This window comes from Canis lupus, chromosome 38, assembly GCF_003254725.2.
Source record: "Canis lupus dingo isolate Sandy chromosome 38, ASM325472v2, whole genome shotgun sequence".
Lineage (NCBI taxonomy): Eukaryota > Metazoa > Chordata > Mammalia > Carnivora > Canidae > Canis > Canis lupus.
In genome coordinates this window covers 23264573-23289779 of record NC_064280.1, presented here as the reverse complement: position 1 = coordinate 23289779, position 25207 = coordinate 23264573, and the positions used below count along the sequence as shown (strand labels likewise).

General features: G+C 45.0%; 1 protein-coding gene across 1 annotated transcript in view; it reads right to left on the bottom strand.

Moving 5' to 3' along the window:
- Positions 1-1910: 1910 nt before the first annotated feature.
- LOC112642957 (olfactory receptor 10J3-like) overlaps positions 1911-25207 on the bottom strand; it is a 148423-nt gene continuing 125126 nt past the window's right edge. Inside the window, exon 2 of the mRNA XM_025420711.3 lies at positions 1911-3969. Within this exon, the coding sequence (XP_025276496.1) occupies positions 3032-3969 (938 nt within the window). The 3' untranslated portion in view covers positions 1911-3031. The remainder of the gene's footprint in view (positions 3970-25207) is intronic.

Genomic DNA, 25207 nt, shown 5'->3' with positions numbered 1-25207 from the left:
TTTTATTTTTATATACACCAAACACTTTGTCTACAGCAGAGATGGAATACGTATGTTTACACAGGTGATTGCAATGGAGACAATCCACCTCCTGCGTCCAGTCTCAGGGCCTCCTCTGCTACCTTCAATCTCTTACCACATTTAGCCTAGGACAGTTTAGAGAGCAAATTTTCCTCCCACAGTTGCTGTTCCAAATCGGCTGCCACAAATCATCATGAATTCCTAATAATTAGAGATTGGTTTTGCTGAAAATCAACTCTGTTAACTCCCTACTGGTGGCCAGTGAAAGACAAATCCCACTGGTCACTTGGAGCATGGAAACTCAGACAAAAGATCCACCTTGGCAGTGTGCTGGGGAACTGAGTGCTCGAAGAGTGGTTCTGCTCTTTCTCTCTTCTCATGACAAAGGAAGCGGGACAACGGGATCATGTCCCTGACCCCAGAGATGGGGGAGCTTTAGGTTGAGAATGGCAGAAGCACCTGCCAGCCCGGGTCCCTAGATGACCTTGCAGAGTGGTTGTGTCTTCTTGCCTTCAGTTGTCTGCCTGGCTCTGGACAGTTACCAAGCCCAAGCCCCCATCTGATGCTCCATCAACCTCCATGGCCTTCCCACCCCCAAACCTTTTCCCTACGACTGTGCCCAGGATCACTGTCGAGTTAGCCTGCACATTATCACTTGTAGCATCCACACTCTTTCCCTTCCTGAAAATTGGAATGACATATCCTCACAGTTAGCCTTTCCTGTATTTGAAATTTTAAAAATCTCACTGAGAGTGGTCAGCAATCTCACTGCCAGGTAATTGAATGGAAATCCAGGGCTGCAATGCAACTGAAAATTGCTCACAGAAAAAAACCCTGAAGATAAAGGAATGACTTTGTGTGGATTCTGAGAAAAGTTCAAAGTTGTATTTTTTTCACCCGTTTCCAAGAGGGTAATACTGCACTACTACCAACTAAATCGAGCTGCAGGAAATATAGTTCAATTAATAGGGTGATTTTTTAAAAATTAATATATAGGAGTCACTGGCCTTCAGCCCTCACTAGAATATATCAAGGCTAAAAATCTGGGTTCTCGGCTGACCAAGTGCTGTCCTAGAAACGAGACCCGAAAATATTGCAGATTAGGATCCTCAGAAAATAGACTCTGATGTGGACTGGAATGTGATCGTTTCTTAGGGAGTGCCCTCAGTACCAACACCTGGGTGAGAGAGAAGGGGGGACCCCCGAAGACGGAGAAGCTGAAATGTGATGTGGTCACAGCAAATGCCAACCATCTCACAGCTGAGAGCCCTGGAGCTGGGAAGGCCATTTGTAATCACCTTAGATCGAGGGACAGGCGCTGGTCTTCATACCCTGAAGTGGACAAGTCTTTGGAGGCTGTGCGCCCTGGGAAGATACGTGGCTCTGGAGAAAGTAGCTCCACGGCAAGAGCAATTTCCAAAGAGCCACTCAACTGACCGCTGTTGGCCCAACGCCCTCCCAGCAGCTTGGGGGGATGGATGTGTGGGTCCCCAAGGTGTGCGATCTGGGTGGGGTCGCACAGCGTCCAGCGGAGTACAACTGTAGTGGAAGAGCATGGGGCCCCGGCCGCTGGAACTCTACCTAACAGCTTTTCTGTCTGGATTAAGCAGAATAACTAAGCCTGAATATTTTTATAATTTCGACTATGCACGCAGCAGTGCACCGTGCTGTGGTTTCTACAGACCTGGACACAAAGGCAAAGGACATTTGGCCTCCAGGTCGCCCTCCAGGTGAATGTTTTTTGTTGTTGTTGGTTTTTTTTTTTTTTTTTTGCAAAGTCAGACATGTTAACTTGACTCAGAGAATTCCTGAGTTTCCACTGCCTCGTCCCATCCCCCATGACCAGCGACGTCAGGACACTCTCACAGGTGATATTTTGCCTGGGCAGGGTCACCCCGTGGCGCCAGCTGGATTCCGGACGCCATAGGAGCCGCGTCTGGAGCTCAGGGTGTGCCCATTCCTCGGCGTGGGAGGCCAGAGTGGGACAGGAGGATGGAGGAGGAAGGACCCACCAGAGCGTACGTGTTCACCTTCTGAGATGCTCACACGGGAATGCTGTTTTTAGGTCAGGTTTTACGTTGGGAGTATCTCAGAAGAAATGTCTGAAGATTAACCTCTGCGGGCTTAGGAGCTTACCAGAAAATTTTTTATTTAAGTCAACCTTCAGACTTCTGCTCATTGATAAGTGTTCTCAGAAGTTGTGGTGAAAATGCTTACATTTCCAACAGCATATCAGAGTTTATAGGTCTAGCCCACAAAAGAACCAGGCTTTGCTTAGCTCCTTCCAACCTCTGTGCTTTTCACTCCTGGGCTGGAAATGCGGAAGGTGTTGAACTTTTCAACACGTTCCCCTTTACTGGTGTTTCCTCACCTCACCACCTCCAGGCTGTGGACAACACACCTCTACGTGCTTGAGAGCTGATGACCTTTTTGACTTCCTATTTGTACCCCTCCTTTCCGGGAATGGCTGGGTAAGGCAGTTCTACCCTGGCAAGTGTGTACCCAAGCCTCCTGAAGATTCCTCAGGAATCTGGGGAATGTTAGCAATTAGCAAAAGCAGATTACGAGATGGTCCTCCATGTCCACAGAAGAGAATATGCATGTGTCTCCTCACTTGTTAAAAAGTTGCACAAACTACTCCTACATTCCTTCCAACAGCAGTGAAAGTCTTTCCGAGGTGGCTTCCAAACCCTTTGTTCATGGGCTTTGTAGAACGCTGCCAGTTCTGTGTCTCAATGGAGTTGTGTGGCTGGGTGTACACGTGTGTGACAGGATGTGGGTGAGAGTGACCCAGGCAGGTAAATCTTTCCCCTCTGGTCTTGGGCATTTGCTGAGCATCTCTGAAGGAAGCATGGGAAACCATGACAAGCTCAAATGGAAGTCCCCAGTTTTAATTCCTTTACTAAAGTCTATTCTTCTTGATCTCATACTTAAAAGCCTTACTGACACAGCATTAAAATTAATATACATTCACAAAATCAAATAAAAGGCTTTCAACAATCTCTCCTTGTTAAGAGGAAAGATTCCGCCCCACAGCTCTGTGCAGAGCATCCTTGACCTCTTTGTTCCGCAGGCTGTACACAACGGGGTTCAGCAAGGGGGTGATGACTGTGTAGGTCACAGAGAGGAGTCTGTCCTGCCCCAGAGAACTCTGGGACTTGGGCTTGAGGTAGATGATGGAAGCGCAGCCATAGTGGATGATGACCACGGTGAGGTGGGAGGCGCAGGTGGCAAAAGCCTTCTTCCGGCCCTCAGCTGAAGTGATCTTAAGGATGGTGGAGATGATGAGAACATAGGAGATGAAGACCAGGCCCATGGGTAGAACCAGGACACAGACACTGACAACAAAGTTGATGATCTCGTTGACAGTGGTGTCCATGCAGGCCAGCTTCAGCAGGGGTCTCACGTCACAGAAGAAGTGAGAGATGACAAATGCATCACAGAAGGGCAGGCCAAACACAGATGTTACCTGGATGATGGCCATGCTCAAGCCAATTCCCAGTGATCCATATGCCAACTGGACACAGGTCTCTTTACTCATGATGACTGAGTACCGCAGGGGGTTGCAGATGGCCACGTAGCGGTCATAGCCCATGGCTGTGAGCAGGAAGCAGTTGTTGATGCCAAAGGTGAGATAGAAGAAGAGCTGAGTGGCACAGCCTTGGACAGCAATGGGCTGGTGGGGATTCAGGAGGCCAGAAAGCATACGGGGAATGATGGCCACGGTGTAGCAGGTCTCAGAGAGGGACAGCATGCTCAGGAAGAAGTACATGGGGGTGTGGAGGTGACGGTCCAGATGAATAATAGTCACGATGATGACATTGCCGCAGAGAGTCAGTAGGTACAGAGTTAGAAAGACAGCAAAGAAGACAAGCCGGTGCTGCCACCCAAAGCTGGAGAACCCTTCCAGGAGGAACTCAGTCACAGCAGTGGAGTTTGGCATTGGCACTGAGGGAGGTCTAGGTCTGGGCCAAGGACAGGCGTGATGAGCATACCGTGAAACAGAGTAGGCTAACCCAAGGCCTTCAGTTAAAAAGTGCATCCATCAGCTGAGCAATGCCTTGGACCTTGAGGGTCATCAGTATTCTCCATTGTCATCATCTTGACCCATTCTCTCCTTGGGTTCTACAGAAGTGTTGCCCCAGCATCCTGAGACTGATGGCAGAGAGAGCTCTGAGAGGGAAAGTAGAGACAGAGTAAAGGAAAGATGAGTAGAAGTAATTACCCAGACATCAGAAAGGGGAGTCCAGGTCAAGGAGGAAGCTCGGTGCTATAGTTCCTCCTCAAGCACTCTTGAACTAGCCAGGAAGGATCCAGTGAGGAACAGTAACTGACGTGGAAGACAAAATGTAGCTGAGGCTCGTATCCTTTCAACACTGGTCAGGACTCACTGTCACAGCCCTATGCCCTAGCACCACCCTGCAGGGATTTCTGCTCCCCAGAACCCTATGTAAGGAAGTCCTAGGCTTCACTTCCCCAAGCCCTGCACCTAAAATCCCCAGTGATTGTGAAAGACTAGAAACGGGAGCATTCTGATGAGATGTTCCTCCTGAAAACCCTGCACCAAGTATCCTCTGAGGCCACAGACAACGGCTTGATAAGGTACACGGCAGGCCCTTGGCTTATCTCCTTGAATTCTAGCAGAAAGCCGTATGGAACAGATCTGAGGCCATCCCTTCGAGTAGGGAATGGGTTTTCCTAGTGTGAGAGCAAGGATTAAAATTCACCTAATCAGAGAAGGACTGGATGTTCTCTTTTCTCCCTCCAATGTTGAGTACTCCGAGCTGAGATAGGGGCAGACATGAACTCATCTCATGTGAGCTCAAAATTAGAAACTATGCAGCAGCAGGTTTAGCCTGGCCCTTTAAACCCAAGTCTACTCTTGGTAGAACTCACCATGTTCAACCATTACCTCCATTCAGAAAGCTGAGAATCATCCTTTTCCACGTGGAAAATAATCCCTCCTAAAATTCTGTCCTCTGTCCCCTCCTCCCTGTGCTTTCTACCAACACCCAACTTCTGAGCACACACAGCAATCATTCTCCGGAAGGTCTGCAATGTTCTCCCAACCGAGCTCCCTCATCGCATTGACCTTGGTCCAAGTCCAAACCTGCCTCCTGAATGAATGTTGTCATAACATTTTTTTAAAAAGATCTGCCAATGGGATTCACCCAAAGAATACAAAAACACTAACTCAAAAAGATTTACGCGCCCTTATGTTTATTGCAGCATTATATGCAACAGCCAGATTACACCAGCCGCCCAAGTGTCCATCAGAGGTGCGCAGATAAAGATATGGAACGCACACACCATGGAGCATTACTCTTCCATAAAAAAGAATGAAATCTTAGCATCTGCAACAACGTGGCTGTAGCTAGAGAGTATAATGCTAAGCAAAGTAAGAGAAAGACAAATACCATACAATCTCACTTACATGTGGGATTTCAGAAACAAACGAATGAAGGAAAAAAGGGATAAGCCAAAAAACCAGATTTTTTATTGTAGAGAACAAACTGACGGTTATCAACGGGGAGGCTGTGAGGGAGGGATGAAATGGGTGAAGGGGACTAAGCGTGTGCTTATGGTGACGAGCACCGAGTAATCTATGGGGTTGCTGAAGTATGACATTGTGCACCTGAAACTAATGTAACACTGTATGTTAACTGCACTGGAATTAAAATAAAAAAATTATAAATCTGCTAATGGAGCTTTCCTGCTTAAATTCCTTCAGTAGCCATCCAAAATTTTAAGCACAATATTTAAAATCATTTGTAAATTGAATATAGTAATGGAATATAGTAATGGCTCCTAGAATCGCCGTATTAAAGGTGTTAGTGTATTTGAAGTACTTGACTGCGGTGGATAGGGGTCTTCAGCCCAGCAGTCTAGGATTTATAACAAGCCTTTGATTATACAGCCTCAATTTTACACATTTTATCATGTCCCTTCCAGTTGCTCACATGGACTCCATCATGTGCTTTTAAAACCTTTCTTGAGGGATCCCTGGGTGGCTCAGTGGTTTAGCACCTGCCTTTGGCCCAGGGCGTGATCCTGGAGACCCGGGATCAGGTCCCATATCGGGCTCCCTGCCTGGAGCCTGCTTCTCCCTCTGCCTGTGTCTCTGCCTCTCTCTCTCCCTCATCTCTCATGAATAAATAAATTCTTAAAAAAATAAAATTAAAAATAAATAAATAAATAAATAAATAAATAAATAAATAAATAAATAAAACCTTTCTTGAGGTGCACCCACCAGATCCATGTACTGCAACACGTACTATCCCAACACAGACAGGCTTCAGTAGAACAAGATTTTTTGTTCCACTTTGCTTTCAATTCCCTTCCTGAAGACACCCGACGTTCTCCTTCTCCCTTAGACCACAGTAGCCAGTCCAGCTGACACATCTAGGAACAATCTGTAGTGACATCCAGGTTGCGTTCCTGGGTGATAATGGATAGTTCAGAACCCATCACTGGAAAACCACAGTTTTCATTATACTTGCACACTTACGCTGAAATTCATCCAGCTTATTCTTATAACTTAACTTCACTTTCCTGGCAGAATATTTTACTCATGCCTCTAGCCTAGAATATTTCTGTTTCCTTCCTCCTCCAGACCATTAGTCAGCTCTGAATTACCCACACCTGAAACAACTCCATCCCAGCACCGTTATGTGGGTAGATTCAGCAGAACGGCCAGTGAAGGGGGCACAGAGTGGGATGGCGAAATGAGAAACACTGGCAGGAGCAGGATTACTCATCCACGGTGCAAGAAATGGAGGTGAAGGAAGGGGACAAACCGGGAGGGAGGACACAGATGGACATCAACCTCGAAATTCAGACTGTATCTTTAACTTTGGGGTTGTTACCATTTCTTTCTTTCAAATAAATGACACATACACAAAAAAGTGAAACAAAGCCTGTCCCTGACTCAATCTTAGATGAATATACTACTTACATTTTTTCACCAGGGAGGAGAACTTATTATCTCATTATTCTCTGACTTTTTTTTTTTTTTAAGTCTACTGTGAATAACAAAATTTTGCTTTAAATCCAAGCAAAACCGTTTCTTCAGGGGTTCAAAGTGTCGAATACGTCACAAAATGTGAGTGTTGGTATCAGGAACAGAAAGATAACCAAGCCACGGTCCTTGGCCTCACGGAGCTTGGATTTCTGCATGGCCTTTTGAACAGGACCCAATGAAAGGTCCCTCAAGTCTTATGTCCCTCCTCCTTACATTAGTTCACATATCCACACTTCCAAAATGATAAAAATCACAAGACCTTCTATGAGAGCTCGTGTCCCCCGGACCACTGGCCACTGCGGGCTCTCTGATGACTACGCGACCGTCAACACGCACCATCCCTGCAGATAAGGAAGTGGAAACTCACCAACAGCCTGTTCCTCTGCTCTTCTGAGAGTCACATCCCTCCGCTCAGAAAAATTTGACTGCCTGCAATAATAGATATGGGTGTTCTGTTTTGCTTTCACTAATAGTTATAAAGCATTTCCCAGAGTTTTGTCAATGCCCTTCCTGAAATGATTTAAAACCCATCAGTTACTTGAGTTTAGATCACTGTAAAAATAATGCTATTCTACCAAAAGTCTGCAAATTTTCTTATCTGAAGATTACTAACATCTTATTAAGCAGAGCTGTGGTTTAATAGGAACCCGTCCTTCGCTGGCTAAGCTTGAGATACCACCCAGAATGTGACACTCGAGAAACTAGAAAGGAAGGAAACAATGCATCGCCCCGTCTTCCAGTGTCTGAGTCTACAAGGGAGGGACAGAAAAAGTCCCATTAAGTTCCTCTGGATTCCCGCAGTCTCCTCTGACAGAAGCTCCTTTTTGAGTCACAAAGCAGTAACTCCGGCTTGAGGTTTCTTAATAAGGTGCAGACTGTCTCAGACTCCTGGGTCTCTCTCCCCAAAACAGCAGCAACTAGTCCCGAGTGACCAGTAGCAGAGGGCACAATCCAAACGGCACAGTGCCTAGAGACCTCATTAGTCAGGAAGCTCGTTTGCTAATCCTGGGATTCACATTTTCAGAGAGAGACAGAAAGAGATGGCTTGGCTCTTAGGAGAAATCTCTGGGGTGAAAGGGCTGATTTCAAAATTTGTTGGTTTGGGCCACGGTCCTGCTAAGGTCTGTGCCATACTTCCTGCCCATCTCTCTGGTGCCAAAGGAGAGGAGCTTAAGACCTTGTGGAAATGACTCTTCACATGTGGCACAAGGAAAGCAACAACTGTCAAGTAGGATCCAAGTGTGGACCCCTGCAGCCAGGTCCACGAGGACTGACCTTCAGATACCCCTCACTGGACACCGGTCTAAGTACCAGCGAACAATCAGCAAGCCAGTCTCTGACTTGTGCTGTAAGAACTTTGCACTTTTTTACTTAAATTCCAGCTAACATACAGTGTGAAATCAGTTTCAGGTGTACAATATAGGGATTCGACACCTCCATACGACAGTCGATGCTTCTCACAAGCGCACGCCTTCATCCCCATCACCTGCTTCACCCATCCTTACCATCTCCCGCCCTGTGACCATCAATTTGTCCCTACAGTTAAGATTCTGGGGCGCCGGGGCGGGGGGGGGGGTCCGTCGGTTGAGCCTCTGCCTTGGGCTCAGGTCATGATCCCAGAGTCCTGGGCTTGAGCCTCTGCTCAGCGGGGACCCTGCTTCTCCCTCTGCCCCTCACCTCTGCTCAGGATCGATCTCTCTCTCTCTCAAATAAATAAATCTTTTTTTTTTTTTTTTTTTTTGGTTTAAGATTCTGCTCCTTGGTGTGTCTCTCCCCCCGACCCTTTGCTTGTTTGTTTCTTAAATTCCACCTATGAGTGAAATCATATGGTTTTGTCTTTCTCACTTTTATACCTTTTTTTAAAATTGAAGTATAGTTCACGCATGATGTTTGTTACACTAGTTCCAGGTGTGCAACATAACCCTGTCCTATGCCCTGCTCACCACGCGGGCAGCCACCAGCTTTCAGCAGGCAACACTATCCTCTCATCCTGTTGACTTATTCTACTTTCAACCAACCTCTCTCATCTCTGCTCTGCTCGCTGAACACCCCCCACCATGCTGGAGCCCTGGCTCAGTTCCCCCCAAGACCTCAACCCCCCAAGGTCCCCTTCCATATACTACGTCCGTCTTATTACCCACAGCCCACACGGACGTTAATGAGTAGCTTTAAACTAGGTAAGAGTTGGCACTCAGTTGTCACCTATTTTTTCACTCCTTAGTTCTATTCATTGCATTGATCTTAGGTCCCTAATTCAATTGTAAGCACCTTTCCAGACTCTCTCCTCTCAGGGTACTTAGAGCTGCTACTAATCAAAGTAATTACCAGCACTTATGATACTTGCTCTTTATAGGCTACGTACTAAACTATTCAACGTACACGTTAATTCATTTAATCCTAACAATAAATCTATACGGCAGCATGACTGTATCCGTCTTCGCAAGAGAAAACAGGCCCAGAGATGTTTTGGAACTTTCTGTAGGTCACTGAGCTGATTGATATATGAGAAACCAGGACTTAAACCAGGCAATCTAGCTTCAGGAGAAACACTAGCCCAAGTCTGGACACAGAAGAATTCTCCATAGCTATGGGTTACATGGAAGTTAACTTGAAATCGTGCCCAGTGGTGGCACAGCTGGTGACAGCAATCTAGGAAGGCAGCTTGGTTATGGTGGAAAAGAAGTGGGCTGGCGGTTGTGTTTACTCTGCTTTAGTGTCCGGATCTGGTGGGCGTCTGTCCAAACGGTTGGTCCTCCCCCTTCGTCTGTGAGTAATGATGTCACACTGTGACATGGGATGGTGATGACAGGGATGCCTCACCAGATGTTGCCCTGCACTACGCATCCTTCACGTGGCCTCATGTGACTCCCAAGAACACGGCGAAGTAGACGTATATTAGCGTATCACTCTCCCCATTTTACAAATGAAGACACAAAGGTCAAGTAAGAGAAGGAGAATAAGTGGCCCTTTCCTGGGTCCCTTCCCCCTGCGACTCTTCACATCTGCATATAATCGAAGGACCGAAACCTCTTTCTTCCATCTCTGCAATGACAAGAGGGTGAGTCCGTGAATGATTGAGAGGCCAAGTCTCCATAAAGGAAGGACATGGAGAAGTGTTAGCCTAACACCCCGTTTGCAGTTTCTTCAAGGAACTCTAATTTGAGGTTTACAGGCTTCGGTCAAAACACTGAAACAGGACGAGCAGAGCATCTGGCGGGCTCCACGTGCTCCAGGGCTGCCCTCTAGGTGAGCGGGTAACGAGGAAATGAATCCTCACACCCGGAAACCAGTTTCGGTCTCACTTGACCCCTGCTTCCTGATATGGTCTCGCCCCTCGTCTGACTACCTACCAGGGGTCAAACAGAGGAAGCTAACATAATGTAGAGACTCGGTTGATCTGTACTATTTTTTTCTCATAGAGCAGAGGTAAGCAAACCACTGACTGCTGACCCATGAACCCGCCATCGGTTTTTGCATAATCTACAAGCTATAGGATGGTCTTTACATTCTGTAATGATGGAAAACAAAAGTTAATATTTTGTGACATGAAAACTGTATGAAATTCAAATTTCAGCAACCATAAGTCTTTTTTTTTTTTTTTAACCATAGCCACATTCACTCATGTACTGCCTATGGTTGCTTTTCTGCTACCATGGCAGCATTTAATAGTTGCAACAGAGGCTTCTGGTCCACAGATCCTGAATTATCTACTACCTGGCCCTGGACACCTGATGTAAAGTCCAGGCTGCAATAAATACACACTAACCATACCAGAACAAGACGCCAAAGGGCTAAGAATCAAGAAGGAAAAAAAAAAAAAAAGCACTTAATAGAAATAGACTCATAAAAAAGCCACTTATTAAAGTTATTAGATACAACTCTGAGATAAATAGATTGTGGGAGATGCATCGTAAGGTGACGCACACTGGTCACATTCATGGATGATCCTCTCCTCCTGAGCGTAGGCGGAACTGGGACTTGCCCCCACCCAGGAGAGCAGGTGATGGGACGTCACTCCCAGGCTTATATTACATCCTAGAAAAATCTGTGTTAGCAGACTGGAGCCCAAGACCCTCTCCTGCTGACTCTACAGGAGTGGGCTGCCACGTTTTGAGAGGACTCCCTGGAGGCCGCGTGGCAGGGAACGTGTGCGCTCGAGTAAGAGGGCAGATCCAGCCGACAGCCAGTGAGAACACAGCCTCCGTTGGAGAACCACGAGGAATGAGACTGCCAACCACCCGAGTTCAGAGAAGAACGCCGAGGTCCAGAAGGGACTACAGCCCGGCTGACGTTCTGATTCTAGGGTTGAGAGGCCCCGAGCCGGGGACCCAAACACACCCAGAACACCTGCCTGTGGGAACCATGACGTAAATGTGTGGTGTCTTAAGCGGTCACATTTGTGCTTATTTGAGAAATGAGAACATGAATGTAACTATGTCACACGACACATTAAAAACAATTGTGGCGATGTGTCGTGAAGCAATAAAACACTAATTTTCATTGTGTTGAAGAAAATGGGTAACAGGTGGGGAAACCACACAGACAACTGGAAAATATTTTTAAATAAAGTGAAAACAGGGGCGCCGGGATGGCTCCGTCGGCTGAGCATCTGCGTTCGGTTCAAGTCATGATCCCGGGGGTCCCGGGATCCTACCCCACATCATCCACTGGGCTCCCTGCTCAGTGAGGAGCCTGCTTCTCCCCCTCCCTTTGCTGCTCCCCTCACCTGTGCTCTCTTGATCTCTCTCCCTGTCAAATAAATGAGTCTTTAAAGTAAATAAAGTGAAAACATATAAAGTAAAAAATTAATAACTGAAACTAAGAACTTAATAGTTTAATAGCACATTAAAAAATCTAGAAAAAAATTAAAAATTAAAAAAAACCTAGAGATAAAAATCAGAGATTGAGAAGTCTATTAGAAGAACGTATCTGAGGTGGAGCACAGAGAGGGGACCGAGGCAGTACCCCACCCGTCAACGAGCAGACGAGCCATACAGAACCCAGTGAAAGGTCTAGAATGCATGTGACTCAAGTTACAGGTGCACAAGAGGGAGAGAACATACCAGAAGCAAGAGATGAAGAAACATGGCCACAAGTATTCCCAACCTGACGAAAACATTAGGAGGCAGATTCATTCTGAACTGCATGCAAGATACATACACGTGCCCTCCACCCCCAACCAAACGGGGGTAGACATCTGGTGTAAAATGGCTAAAAGATAAAGACTAAAACAAAAAGCCTTAAAAGTAGCTAAAGGAAACAAGATAACGTTATTTTCCAGGAATGACAATACGACGATGGACTGGCTGCTTAATAGCAACAATGAGAAGCAGAAACCAGTGGAACGCCAGTTTCGAAGTGCTGAGAGGGAATGGCTGCCAAGTGAGAATTCTGCACTCCAGGAAAATATCCTTCACGAATTTAAAAAAAAAAAAAAAAAAGAAAAAGAAACGAAAACAGCTTCAGAAATGGGAAAAAAAAAAAAAAGCATCAGTGGACTTTCGTTAAAGAAATACGGAGTTCTTCAGATGGAACGAAGATCCAACACGGATGGAAACCAAAATGAAATATGACTAAAATGAAGTCTAAAATAACAGAAAAGATAAATGTATGGGCAAGTACCAATGAATATTATGCTTAATATTATCCAATAAATTAATAACTTGTGGATATCTAAATATTCGTGGAATTACAATATACAGCAATAACATCAAAATGGGGATAAATCAAAATCAGATTTCACGAAATCTTTGCTTGGTCCTTGAAACACAATCTCTAAGACAACCATTAAGATGTTGTATAAAGGGATCCACCTTCAGCCCAGGGCGTGACCCTGGAGACCCAGGATCAAGTCCTGAGTCGGGCTCCCTGCATGGAGCCTGCTTCTCCCTCTGCCTGTGTCTCTGCCTCTCTGTCTCTCTCTCTCCGTGTCTCTCATGAATGAATAAATAAAATCTTTTTTTTAAAAAAAAGATGATGTATAAGTAACAAATAAAAGGAAAAAGAAAAAAAAAGGAAAAAGGATCGTGAAAACACTTTATTTCAAGATAAGATAAAAAGAGAGAAAAATGGGAGACGCAGAAAACAAATCTTAACATGGCATATTTAAACCCAACGGTATCGGCGATTTCATTATACATAATGATGTGTCAATTCCATTCAATGCAAAATCAGAAATGATCAAAAAAATCAGAAATGATCAATTTCATTACACATAATAAAAATCTCATTAAATGTAAGATAACCATCCAATTAGACAAAAACCGTCACACTGGATAGGAAGACACAGTTTTGTTGACAGCAGACACACGTTCGTTACCAGCAGACAGAGAGATTAACCATAAAAGAATGGGGGAAAATATCATGTAAACACTAATCAAAAGAAAGTTGCTGTTGTATGTGAACATCAGGAAAGAAGAGTTCACGTCTTAAGAACCTGAGGCTTGGTTTTGTGGCCTGATATCCAGTGTAGCCTGGAGAATGTGCAACCTGTACTCTCTTTTTTAAGTATTTATTTATTCATGGGAGACACAGAGAGAGGCAGGGACGCAGGCAGAGGGAGAAGCAGGCCCCACGCACGGAGCCCGATGTGGGACCCGACCCCAGGACCTGGGGTCATGCCCTGGGCTGAAGGCAGGTGCTCAGCCGTCACCTGGACGTCCCTGTGACAGGTGCTGTCAAGGAAGCAGCCCATACGTCCGGGTCAGGAGGCGGAGGGGCTGCTGAGGTCCTGGTCCGTCCTGCAAGGTCCCCCCGACCCGAGCCCTGAGCCCCCGACCGTGCGGGCTGCGCCATCCCTCCTTTCAATTCTGTCCTCTTTGCTTCACGGATTTGCGTATAGACGTCATGATTTTGTATCCCGCTGCCTTAACGACTCTTCCACCATAAACCCATCTTTGTCCCCTTACGACGCCCGCTCGGCAAGTCTCTTTTGCTGGAGAGTCACATGCAGGTCCCTGCTCTCCTCCGGCTGCTGCGGGCGTGTGATCTCCTTACACACTCTACTGTCACAGTATCTGCGACTCAGATCCTAGACGCACGTCGGGTAACAGCCCATCAACGCCTTGTGGCTGCTTAAGATCCAGCCTGACGCCCTTTCCCTTTGGACCCGAGGATCCAACGCGGTCACTTTCCCGTCGTTAAGGTCATGGGTGGATTAACGCCTTTCCCCTTCGCTGGTGTTTCCGGAACTCCGTGGCCCTTTCATCCCTGTTGCACTCTTCCCGCCTGCTTTTCTGCTAAATCACCTTTTTTTTTTTATTGTGCCATATTGATTCTCCCGTTTAGAAACTAGATTTTTTTTTTCCTTTGAGTGTTTGTTGTATGCATATCTAAGTGATCACCATGTGGGTCAGGTTAACTCAAGGCCGATTTCGACGCTGCGCAGCAATACGGAAACATGGCTCCATGTCCCCCTCTGGCTCATAGAACATCTTTATTTTTCACAAAGCCAATTTGTAAACCCATACGGTATTATAACAACAGAACTATTTTAAATAATGGTATTTCTTCAAAGAAATTAGTGTGGGGAGAAAATAAAAAGGCAGACAAACACACGTGCACACGGTGATGACTTTACATATGTCAGGGAGCTAGCGTTTCTGGTTTTCTTCATTCTTTCTTATAAAAATGGGTTATCGTCAATGGTCATTTCCTTTCAGCCTAAAGAACTTCTAAAAAAAAAAAAAAAAGGAACTTCTAATATTTCCTGGATGGTAGGTCTGCTAGCAACCAATCCTCTGTCTTTCTTTATGTAGACACTCTTTTAATTTTTCCCTCCTTTTTTTAAGGATGTTGTTGTTAGATACGGATTTTTCTGTTAAATTTTTCCTTTCTTTGGGCAATTTGAATGCCATTTCACTATCCTCTGGTCTCAATTGTGTTTCCTGTTGAGAAGTCAGCTCTTAATCATAGTTGTTTTTTTTTTCTCTGTACATGGTGAGTCACTTTTCTTTGGTTTTCAAGATTCTTGTCTCTGAATTTGGCTTTCCGCAGCTTGGTGTCTTACATATGGTTCTCTCTGCATTTACCCTTCTTGGGATTTGTTGCGTTTCTTGAAGCCATCAGTGTTTTTCATCAAATTTGGGAAGCTTTCAACCCTTATTTGTTTAGATATTCTTTCCTGCCTCATTCTCCAGGAAGCCCCTTACACCTATGTCGGCGTGTTTACTTGGTCCTGCAGGTCTGTGAGAGTCACTTTGTTTTCATCCCTTTGTTTCTTTTCTTCAAACTAGATGGATTTTCTTTTTATCTTAATTTTTTTTTTTTAAGTAGGTTCCTCACTGGGTGTGGGGCTCCATCTCACGACCCTGAAATCAAGAGTCAGATGCTCACCGACGGAGCCACCCAGGCGCTCTGATGCTGGATGGTCTCTATCATTGATTTCTGGGCTCCCTGGTTCTTTTTTTCTGCTATCTCACTTCTACCTTTGATAGCATTTCAGTTAGTTTTCAGCTCTAGAACTTGCATTCCCTTCTTTTTGATGGCCTCTGAGAGTCCCTATTTGTGTGATCGCTGCCATTCTATATATATAATTTTTTGAACATACTTCCCTCTAATTCTTTGACTCTGTCCATAAAATCTGCTCATCCGATTGCTCGTTCAGAATGAATTCCTATTGACTACTTCCCTCCCCTCACCCCGAATTTGGGTCATACTTTTCTCTCTCTTTACACAAACTTGTAATACTTGGTTGGTAACTGGATATATCATAGCAACTCTGGAAAATCTATATTTTCAAATGTCGTCATTGTTCTCCTCTGTTTTCAGCTACTCTTTTCCACTTAAACGCAGAGGCTGCTGTGCTCGGGTGCTGACGTCTGCTCCATTTCTCGATCACATTGGCTTCCATTCCCAGGGGTTTCCCTGCGAATACATAGCTTGGTGGCTCTCCGGCGATTTGCTGGATTAACTGCACGTTAACACCTAGAACCCACGGAGTTCTACTCTCTGCGGATCCACCCGGGGGCAGGCTGTCAGGTGCATTCAGCCCGGCTGGAGCCCGTTCCCAGACCTCCCTTGTGCCTTCAGAGTTTCTCTGCAGCTGGAGAAGCAGAACTTATTTCAGCCTTTCTACGACTTTCTTATTTTCAGGACCTCTTGGTTACATTTATGGCTTATTTGTTCCTCACGCAGAACCAAGACCATAATAACATCAGAGCTGCAGGGCTGGGGGGTTCTCCCCAGGTGAGTCTGCATTAAGCCAGCAGAGCTGCAGGTTTTTGCCCAAGCTCCAGTACACATTACAGACCGAGCTTTCCGACACCAAAGCTGCTGGTTCTTCCCGCCAAATCCAAGGGGATAAAGCTAAACTTCCTACCCTCTGACCTGAGGGGGGGGCCTGTGGGGGGTGGGGGGCGATGATGGGAATGTCCCAAAATAAAAAGAGCGCACACACTCTTGCCATTTTTACCTGAAGCTCTAGCAACTTTTCGAGCATAAATGTTTCTTAATGTGTTATCTGCCTTTGGGCAATTTCCAGTACCCTTAAATCATTGCTTATATTATTTCATTTTCTACCTTTTTTTTGCCCCCAGGTTAAGGAAAGAGGTCACGTAGTAACAGGAGTTGCTCCCAGAGGCCTTGGTGTGTCTGACTGACCACGGTGCTCCACGGAACAGAATGGGGACCATATATTAGCAATCTCTATAATAAACGTAGATCGATGTAATAGGTCCCATATTTATATAATAGGTATTTTAATATGGGTTGTATCTATCTAAATACAACAGTAACAACACATTTTTAAGTCTATGTAATAGTAATAACGCATCTTAAAAATTATCTGCAGCGTAACCCTGACTTGAGTTCTGTGAACCGGCTCCAACCCGAGAACTGGGTGAGACTGTGCCTTTCCATCCTGATAAACGAAGTCAGGATTCCATCAGGCCTGGGGAAGAGGATCACAGCGAAGAATCCTCAGATTTTCGTAAAAACAAAAAAACGCAAAACACCATCCTTTCTTTCTCTAGACGGGAATTCTTCTGAGAACTGCATCCTGAATCACTTTCTGAGCCCTGGGAGCGGCAGGTCTCTTGGAGTGTGTGCCCTGGATGCGGCTGCGGGCTGGCCTCCCCGACGGCCCCGCGCCGCCCTCGGCGGCCCCGGTTCCTGTGGCGTTTGCAGTGCACAACCGCAGCAGCCTCCTCATCTGCTCCCCAGCTTGCGCTCCTCCAACTCATTTTCCACTTCTGCACCAGACGCTCTGACTGTGCTACTCACCTCCTTAAAAGCTTTGCTGGCTCCACGTCGCCCTAAAACAAGCCTGAAGCTGCAAGACCCACAGGCGCACATCCTCTAGCGCCTTCTAAATTCATCTCTCCCTCCAGCTCTCTGTGCACAGCTTGGCCTCGTTTCAGTTCTCGGGATGGGTTACTATCGAATAATCTATCACGTCCCTCACTCGGGTTTTTTTTCTGCCTTAGATTCTCTTCCCTAATGTCACCGAGTTGACCCCCACTCATCTTAGAGACCTCAGCTCAAAACCATCGCTCAGAGGAATATTTAGGCTCCCCAGACTAACAAAACATAACCTCCTTTCCATTATGAAACCCTGTGTTTTGCCTCGCAGCATTTATTGCTGTTTGTAATGATGCATTTATTTGTGAGATTATAGGTCTGAAAGCTACCCGGCGTGGACATTTGTACACGACACAAAGGTACCCGATCGGGGGAGACGGTGAGAGAGAAAGGCGGCCCACTGTCCACTTGACAAGCCATATGCCTTGCGTCAGAGCTCCGTCCGTCAGAGGAAGGGATGCTCCTTAGCTGCAAAAATAGCCTCCTCCCCGAGCGGTGCGTGCAGATGCCCAATGCATCAGCGTCAGCTCTCTGCTTCCCGCCAGATGAGCTCCGTGGAAGCAAATCCCTGACTGTCCTCGTCATTCTTGTCCTGCCAACACGTAGCGTAGTGCCTGCGACGTAAATAGACGTGCTTTCGTGTTTGTCACTTCACCAACTTCAGGATCGATCCTCAGCAGTGTATTTTATTTTACACGTTTCTTCTGGGTTCCTTAGGTTCTTAACGAAACATATTTGTTTCTACGGCGCAAATTGCTCTTGTGATTCAGGAAACGAAGGTAGAGTTTTATTCGACTAATTGCCTGAGATGCTAATCAGGCCCCTGGGACAGGGTCTCAAGTGCCTCCTCTGCTGCCCCTTGTGCCTGCTTCTCTCAGGGGAGTCCCTGGAGTCCTGGGTCCCATGTAGTCACAAATGCAGCCTGTGGACAGGGTTTAAAGAGGCTTCCCCTGTGCGGGAGCATCCGCTGCGGCTGGAGGAATCCGTGGCCCGGGCCTTGAGCCGGTCACTGCGGCCTGAGCTTCTTTCACGCTGGGGAAATGCGGCCCTTGTAGGCCTGGGTTCAGTGTCTCCCTCAAGGCCTCGTGAACACGCCTATTCTGAGTTCTTTTTTAAAAGAGTCCAGATGCATCTGCAACTCAGAGAATCTCTCTCGGGTCCTTTGCCAACTTTGCAAGAAGTAAGTGCTGCTGGTAGGAAAGAAAAAAAAAAAAAAACAGGAGAGGGGAATTGATTTTAAATTTTCTAAGCTTCTTCCTTTTCCTGTTCTGGTTTTCTGGTGATTTTCTCAAACATTAGAGTTTCGCACTTTCCCTGTGTCTTGCCTGATGGCTGTTTGAGCCCCGCGGCCTATAACAGGCCCTACACTGTTCTCCTGTCTGTAAGTAAATAATAGGGGCATCGATTAAAAACCACGGAGGGAGGAGAGGACATGAGACAGTCTTTCTCATCCCAAGTTGTCACCTACCACTGACGTCCCTGGTGTCTCGAGTGAATGAGGCTGAGGGTCAAGCGGTTGCACAACCTTTTGCCTCCTTCCCTATAACCCTAACCTCACGCCCGAATATCCGTTCAGTAGGGCTTGGATTCCACGCTACCATGTGGGTTTGGGGACATACTTGTGCTCCACGCCTCGTCTTCTCAGTGACTAGATGTGTGACTGCGACGAGTAGTTTCTCCCTCTGAGCCTCGTACCCTCCATACGTAAAATAAGAGCATTGTATTTGCTTGCAGGGTAATCACTAATCTTTAAACTCTGCAGCCTGTCTTAATAGGCTGGCATCTATTTCGGGGCTCCTGGGTGGCTCAGCCAGTTAAGAGTCCGACTCTTGATTTTGGTTCAGGTCAAGATCTCAGGGTTGTGAGATCGAGTCCTACATCAGGCTCCATGCTGGGCATAGAGTCCACTTGCGGTTCTCTCTCCCTCCTCCTTTCTCTTTTTCTCTCTCTTGCATGAGCACAGTCTCTCTGAAGAGGAAAAAAAAAATTCTGATATATATTTTAACCAAAATCTTAGTTCCTACATTTTGGTTTCTAATGACCTCAATTTAATTTGCTCTATCAGCCTCTGAGGTCAGTAGGCTGCTTTGACTCCCTTTACTTATAATTCTTAACCCTGAGTCAGGTTCTTTGCTCTCATTTAGCAATGTAATGGGGGAGGGGGGTCGAGATCACTACTTCCAGAAACTGTGAGAGAGACAGAGAGACAGAGAGAGAGAAGTGGATGCAAATGAGGCTGGAGCTGGAGATTCTGGAGAAAGATGTGCTGTACTTGCAGCAGAAAAAAAGCAATAGATTAAAAACTAAAATAAAAAATAAAATAAAAAATAAAAAAAGAGCAATAGAGCAAATCCCAATTCCTCTGCGCTGCGCCCTGCCCCTCAGACCCTAGCAGTGCTGCTGGGAACTAAAAGGAAATTGGGTAATACTTATCAAGCCCACGTTCTTTCACAGAGACACCAAAAACTCAGAACGAGATACAGTGATTTCCTCTGTTTGGTAAGGCCTTACTACAGAAGGCTCTTCCACTTCCGTGTGGGCGCCACGCAGGTCAGCAGCTCAGCCGGGACAGAAGGAAGGCACCCCTACAGCCTTAGGGTCCCGGCCCAGGGGGGACCCCAGGTTACCCTCGCCGTGACATGGGGCATCCTCCGTCCTTCCGGGGATTAGGATTCCCCGCGGATCTACCCAGAGTTGCTCCTAAGTGGCACATGGATTATTACTTTGAAGGATAAAGGAGACTGTAAAATGCTTTAAAAAACTTCATATAAATTTCTCTAGTCTTTTTTTAAGAAGAGAGCTATCCACCTGAAGTCAGCTGGAGGACGAGTGGTCCGTGCTAGTGATGATGGTTGGCCGACGTTTAGGTCACCGGTCCAGGTTTTCCCACATTCTTCTTTCACACTTTGCTCCAGAAGTCTCTCCATGTCTACACTCTCATCCACCCCACCTGCTCTGGCTCGGTGCTCCTCGGGCCCACGTGTTCACAGCGGGGACAGCATGCACCCCCAAGTGCTTCCGGACCTTGCTGCAACGGCCACACATGGGGCCTGCCTCAGACTGCAGGATCCAGAGCGCTCCTTCACCCCCCAGCTCCACCGACACAGTCACAGGCTCCACACGGTGACAATGGAGCTGAGCTCCGGGGTGTGGAACGGGCTGAGCATGATCTGTCACCAGAAAAGGTACAATCTAGTGCGTATGCCAGATAATAAATCATGTCGATTGACTGTGACAACTGTTTTGAAAGAACGAACGAAGGGCTGCGAGAGCCAGGATGGGAGGGAGCGGCCTGGTGGACAGACGGTGAGGACGAGCCCTGCGGGGCTTAAAAGAAACTGAAACTACCCTCCATCCCATAGCATGAGTAATACGCATTGATTGTGGGGACTCTGGAAAGTTCAAGAGACAGCAAAAACTCACCCATAATTTCACCTCGCAGAATCATGCACTACCAACCTTTAGATGATTTCCATTCCGCTACTTTCCTAGGCACATTTTCATGTAATTGAGGTAATTTTGTATATATCGCATCCCGTTTTGTGACTTACTTTCCATCGAATTACACAATTTTCATATGCATCATTTAAAAGCTCCACAAGAGTCCTAAAATAATATTGTATTAGTTTGTTTACAAATGTCGCATATATTCATCTGTATATCCCCGGTCTCTCGTAGACCTACGTGTTCCTATGCGCACGGATATAGATCTTTACTTTCTTTACAACGTTGGGACGTGACTCTTAGTGTTTTTGTGAGATTTCTCCCACGGAACAGTATCACGAACATACTTCTTGACGTGGAACGTTACATTTTTTTATTGTAAAATAGGGTATTAAAGAGTTTATAAAATAAATGTACATTAAAAAAATAAATAAACATACATTTTAAGGAAACTAACCAAACACCCAGCTACCCTCCGCCGGGGGCTAAGAAACAGAAGACCGCTAGCAATCGAGAAGCCTCCTAGAGCTTCCTTTCGAACACTTCAAATCTTCACCAAACAGTCACTATCATGAATTTTCGGTTAAAGCCATTCCACATCTATAAAAAGAGGATCCCCAAACAATAATTAGTGGTGCCTCCCTGTGAACATTACATGGAACCCACCCCCCGCCCCGTGATTGGCTTCTCTTACTCAGCATTATGCATGTGAGGTTCATGCAGGTTGAAGTGTGAGGATGTGACGAGCGACCTCGGCAATCGCCTTATGGGGCCAGCAGGCCTTTCCTCTAAGGGACCCGGCAGACCCAGCCGACTTGTGGGCCGTACAGGCTCCGTCACCAGGGCTCAGCGTCGCTGCCGCAGCAGGAGCACAACCTCCACAACCCACGCCGGCGGGTGTGACTGTGTCCCAATAAAGCTTTATTTACAAAGCAGGCTCCCGGCCCGCGGCCTGCAGTTGGCCCGCCCCTGCTTTATAATTTGTTCATTCGAGGCTCTCTATTGTGAGTTTGCTTCAATGTGTCCTTTCTGCTTTCGAAGAACATTTGGCTCATTTCAGGCCCCCCACCCACCCTCCACGATGAACAAAGCTGTTTTTGCTCGTGTCTCTGTAGTGGTTCTGGATCAGACTCCAACGGTGAGCTCGCTGGCCCCTGGGACCCGCTGGTCTTCAACCTGAACAGGTCACGTCAAACCGTTTTCCAAAACGATTGTATCAGGTCACTCCCCTCCTGAGCTTCCACCGCTCGTGATCGTGATAGGGTTGATTTTCTGAGTCTGATGGCACGAGGCTGTGGTCTGCGTCTCACTTTGGCCTGGGTACGAGGATGCTGAAACCTGTTCACAGGCCGTCTGTGCTTCCACTAATATGAAATCCCTGTACGCTTTCTAAATCTATCTATAGTTAGCTGATCTTTTTTTCTTTTTGTTGTTTAAAGCTCTAGATATGGTAGATACTAGTGTTTTTTACCTGTTGCTTTCTGCTGTAAATATCTTTCCTTCTTCCTGCTTTTTGGAATTTGTCTCGAGAACTGGAAGTTAACGTTTATGTACCAGAATATATCATTTTATGTTTTGCATCTTTTCCTACCCTGAGCCTTATAAATATTCTCATATATTTTCTTCTAAACATTCCATAAGGTGTTTTGTTTCTTCTTAGGTTTTTAGTGCATTTGAAATCAATGTTTTTATGGTGCAATCTGATTTCACTCTTTCCCATACACGTAACCAATTATTTCATCATTAGTTGACTCCTCTGTGCTTCCCGCCAGCCTACGGCGCCAGCTCTGGTGTGAAGAGTCCTCTTATTTCAGGACTGTTTTCTCCTGTTGGAGAGACTCTGCCTCTGTGCCAACACTGCACCTTCTTAATTACTATTAGCCTGATAATAAGTAATGATGTTTGAAGGGCAAACCTTTTCTTCCTGTTTTTCTTCAGGACTGTTCCGGCTTCTCTCAGATCTCTGTACTTTCATATAAATTTTAGTATCAAGTTACCAATCTAACAACCAACCAACCAAAAACAATCCATTTGAGATTCTGATTGAACTACACAGAATTCATAAATCATAGATCTAGGAATTCATAGATTTTTGATTAATTGGAATCTTCACAATCTCAGATCTTCCAACTTATACGCAGGGCCTGTTGCTCCATTACTTCAGTCATTTTGGTGTTCTTCATTAAGGTTTTGTGTTGTTTTTTTTTTTTTTTTATAAAGATCTATTTTCCTAGGTACTCTTTTTTTTTTTTTTTTTTTGGTACTTTGTATTCTTAAGCTAGTATAAACACTAGTCCCTTTAATTTACTATCAGTTTGTTGAAGTACAAAAATTTGATAGACTTTTATCATAAATTTTGTAGCAGAAAGCCTGCTAAACCCTCCTAATAAGGTTAATAATTTATCTGAAATTTCTTTTGGATTTTCTATGTACACAATCATATCATCTGTAAAGAATTTCTTCCTTCTCAATCCTTATAACTTTAATTTCTTTCCCTTGGCTTACTGGATTGGCCAGAATATTCAGGGCAATGTTGAAAAGAAGTGGATAAAGCACTCACTCTTATCTTGTTTCTAATCTTAAAGAGAATCCTTCTATATCTCCTCACTCAAGTATATGTTGGCTGCAGAATTGCTGTACACATCCTTTATCAGCTTAAAGAAAATCTTTTATTCTTAGTTTATTAAGCGTTCTTATAAGTAGACCCTGAATTTTATTTATTTGTGTATTTATAATAAATTTTATATTTTTAATAAAATTATATATATATAAAAATTATATATATATATATATATAACTGAATTTTATAAATGCTCTTTTGGTAGCTATTGAAATAATCATTGACTTTTTTCCCCTTTAAACAGCTCATCTGAGGAAATATATAATTGGATCGTTTTAATGTAGAAACAACTTTCACATTCTGAAGTAAAACCACCTTGATCGTGTACCCATTTTACACGTTGTTGGATGTGGTTTGATGACATTTGCTCAAGAATTTTACCTCTAGATCTGTGAGATCGGCCTGTTAAATTTGTTGTCAAGATAATTCCAGCTTCGTAAAATGAGGTGAGAGGACTTCCTCTTTATTACCTAACATAGGAATTTGTATCTCAGTGAAATCAATTTATCCTTGAATGTTTCATAGCACATATTAGTAGATTTCTCTTGGCCTAGAGATTCATTTGTAGGTTTTTCACTGCTGTCTTTATGTCTTAAAGTAGTTTTCAGGTTTTCTACTTCTTGATTCAGTATTGATAAGTGAATATTTTGCTAGAAATGTACCCATTTCATGGAAGTTTAAAAGCCTATTGAGGGCAGCCCAGGTGGCTCAATGGTTTAGCGCCACCTTTGGCCACAGCATGATCCTGGGGTTCCGGGATCGAGTCCCACATCGGGCTCCCCCATGGAGAGCCTGCTTCTCCCTCTGCCGCCTGTGTCTCTGCCTCTCTCTCTCTCTCTCTCTGTGTCTCTCATGAATAAATAAAATCTTTTTTAAAAAAAGCCTATTGAGAAAAAGTCATTCATAATGTTACTTTTCATCTTTCTGAGTCTGAAGCTTCTGTAACTGTGTCCCTTCATTAATTCATAGCTGAGTTTATGTCTTCACTTGTTTTTCTTGGTCAGATTTTCACGATTTTACCTAAAGTTCATAAACTTTTAACTTTATGGATCTTCTATATTTTATCATTCACATCTGTTTCACCATTATTGGTTTCTTCCCCTTCTACTTTATGTTGTTTTTATAACTTCTTAGAATGGGTTCTCATTAATTTTCAGTTTTGAAAAACAAGCATTTTCTTTAAAAAAATTAAGTTCAATTTGCCAACATATAATAAAATACCCAGTGCTCACCACATCACATAAAAAACCAGCATTTTCAATGATAAACTTCCTTCCAATGTCCTGAATGCCTGGTGCATGTTGTGTTACATGATTCTTCTATTGCTGCTTAGTTCTACATATTTTTTTATTTCCATTGTAAGTTCCTCCTTGAACCATAGGTTAGATTTTCAAGCATTTCCAGTTTTTCAAGTGATTTTTTTTTTTTTTTTTTTTTTTTGGTGACAGATTCTAACGTAATCGCACTGTGGCCTGAGAATGTGGGCAACATTTTAGGAAAATCTAGTTTTAAGAAATTTTTGAGACGGACTTCATGGGCCATACATAGGATCAGGTGTCCTTGAAAAGAATGCTTTACTTCAAGCTTCCAAATACACTTGCTCCAGTTTTCAGTGTCTTTAACTAGTTCTACCACTGAATTTGTCATGTTCCTGGAAAAGGTGGTTGACGAGTCAAGTTTTAAACCAGGTCTTTGCAAGACTGAATCTCTGCTCTTGACAGGGTGCTCAGCAGGGGACAGGGTGGTCTCTGGTGCGAAGGGATGGTACTGACCTTCTCTTTACCTTTCTGATTTGAGATCCT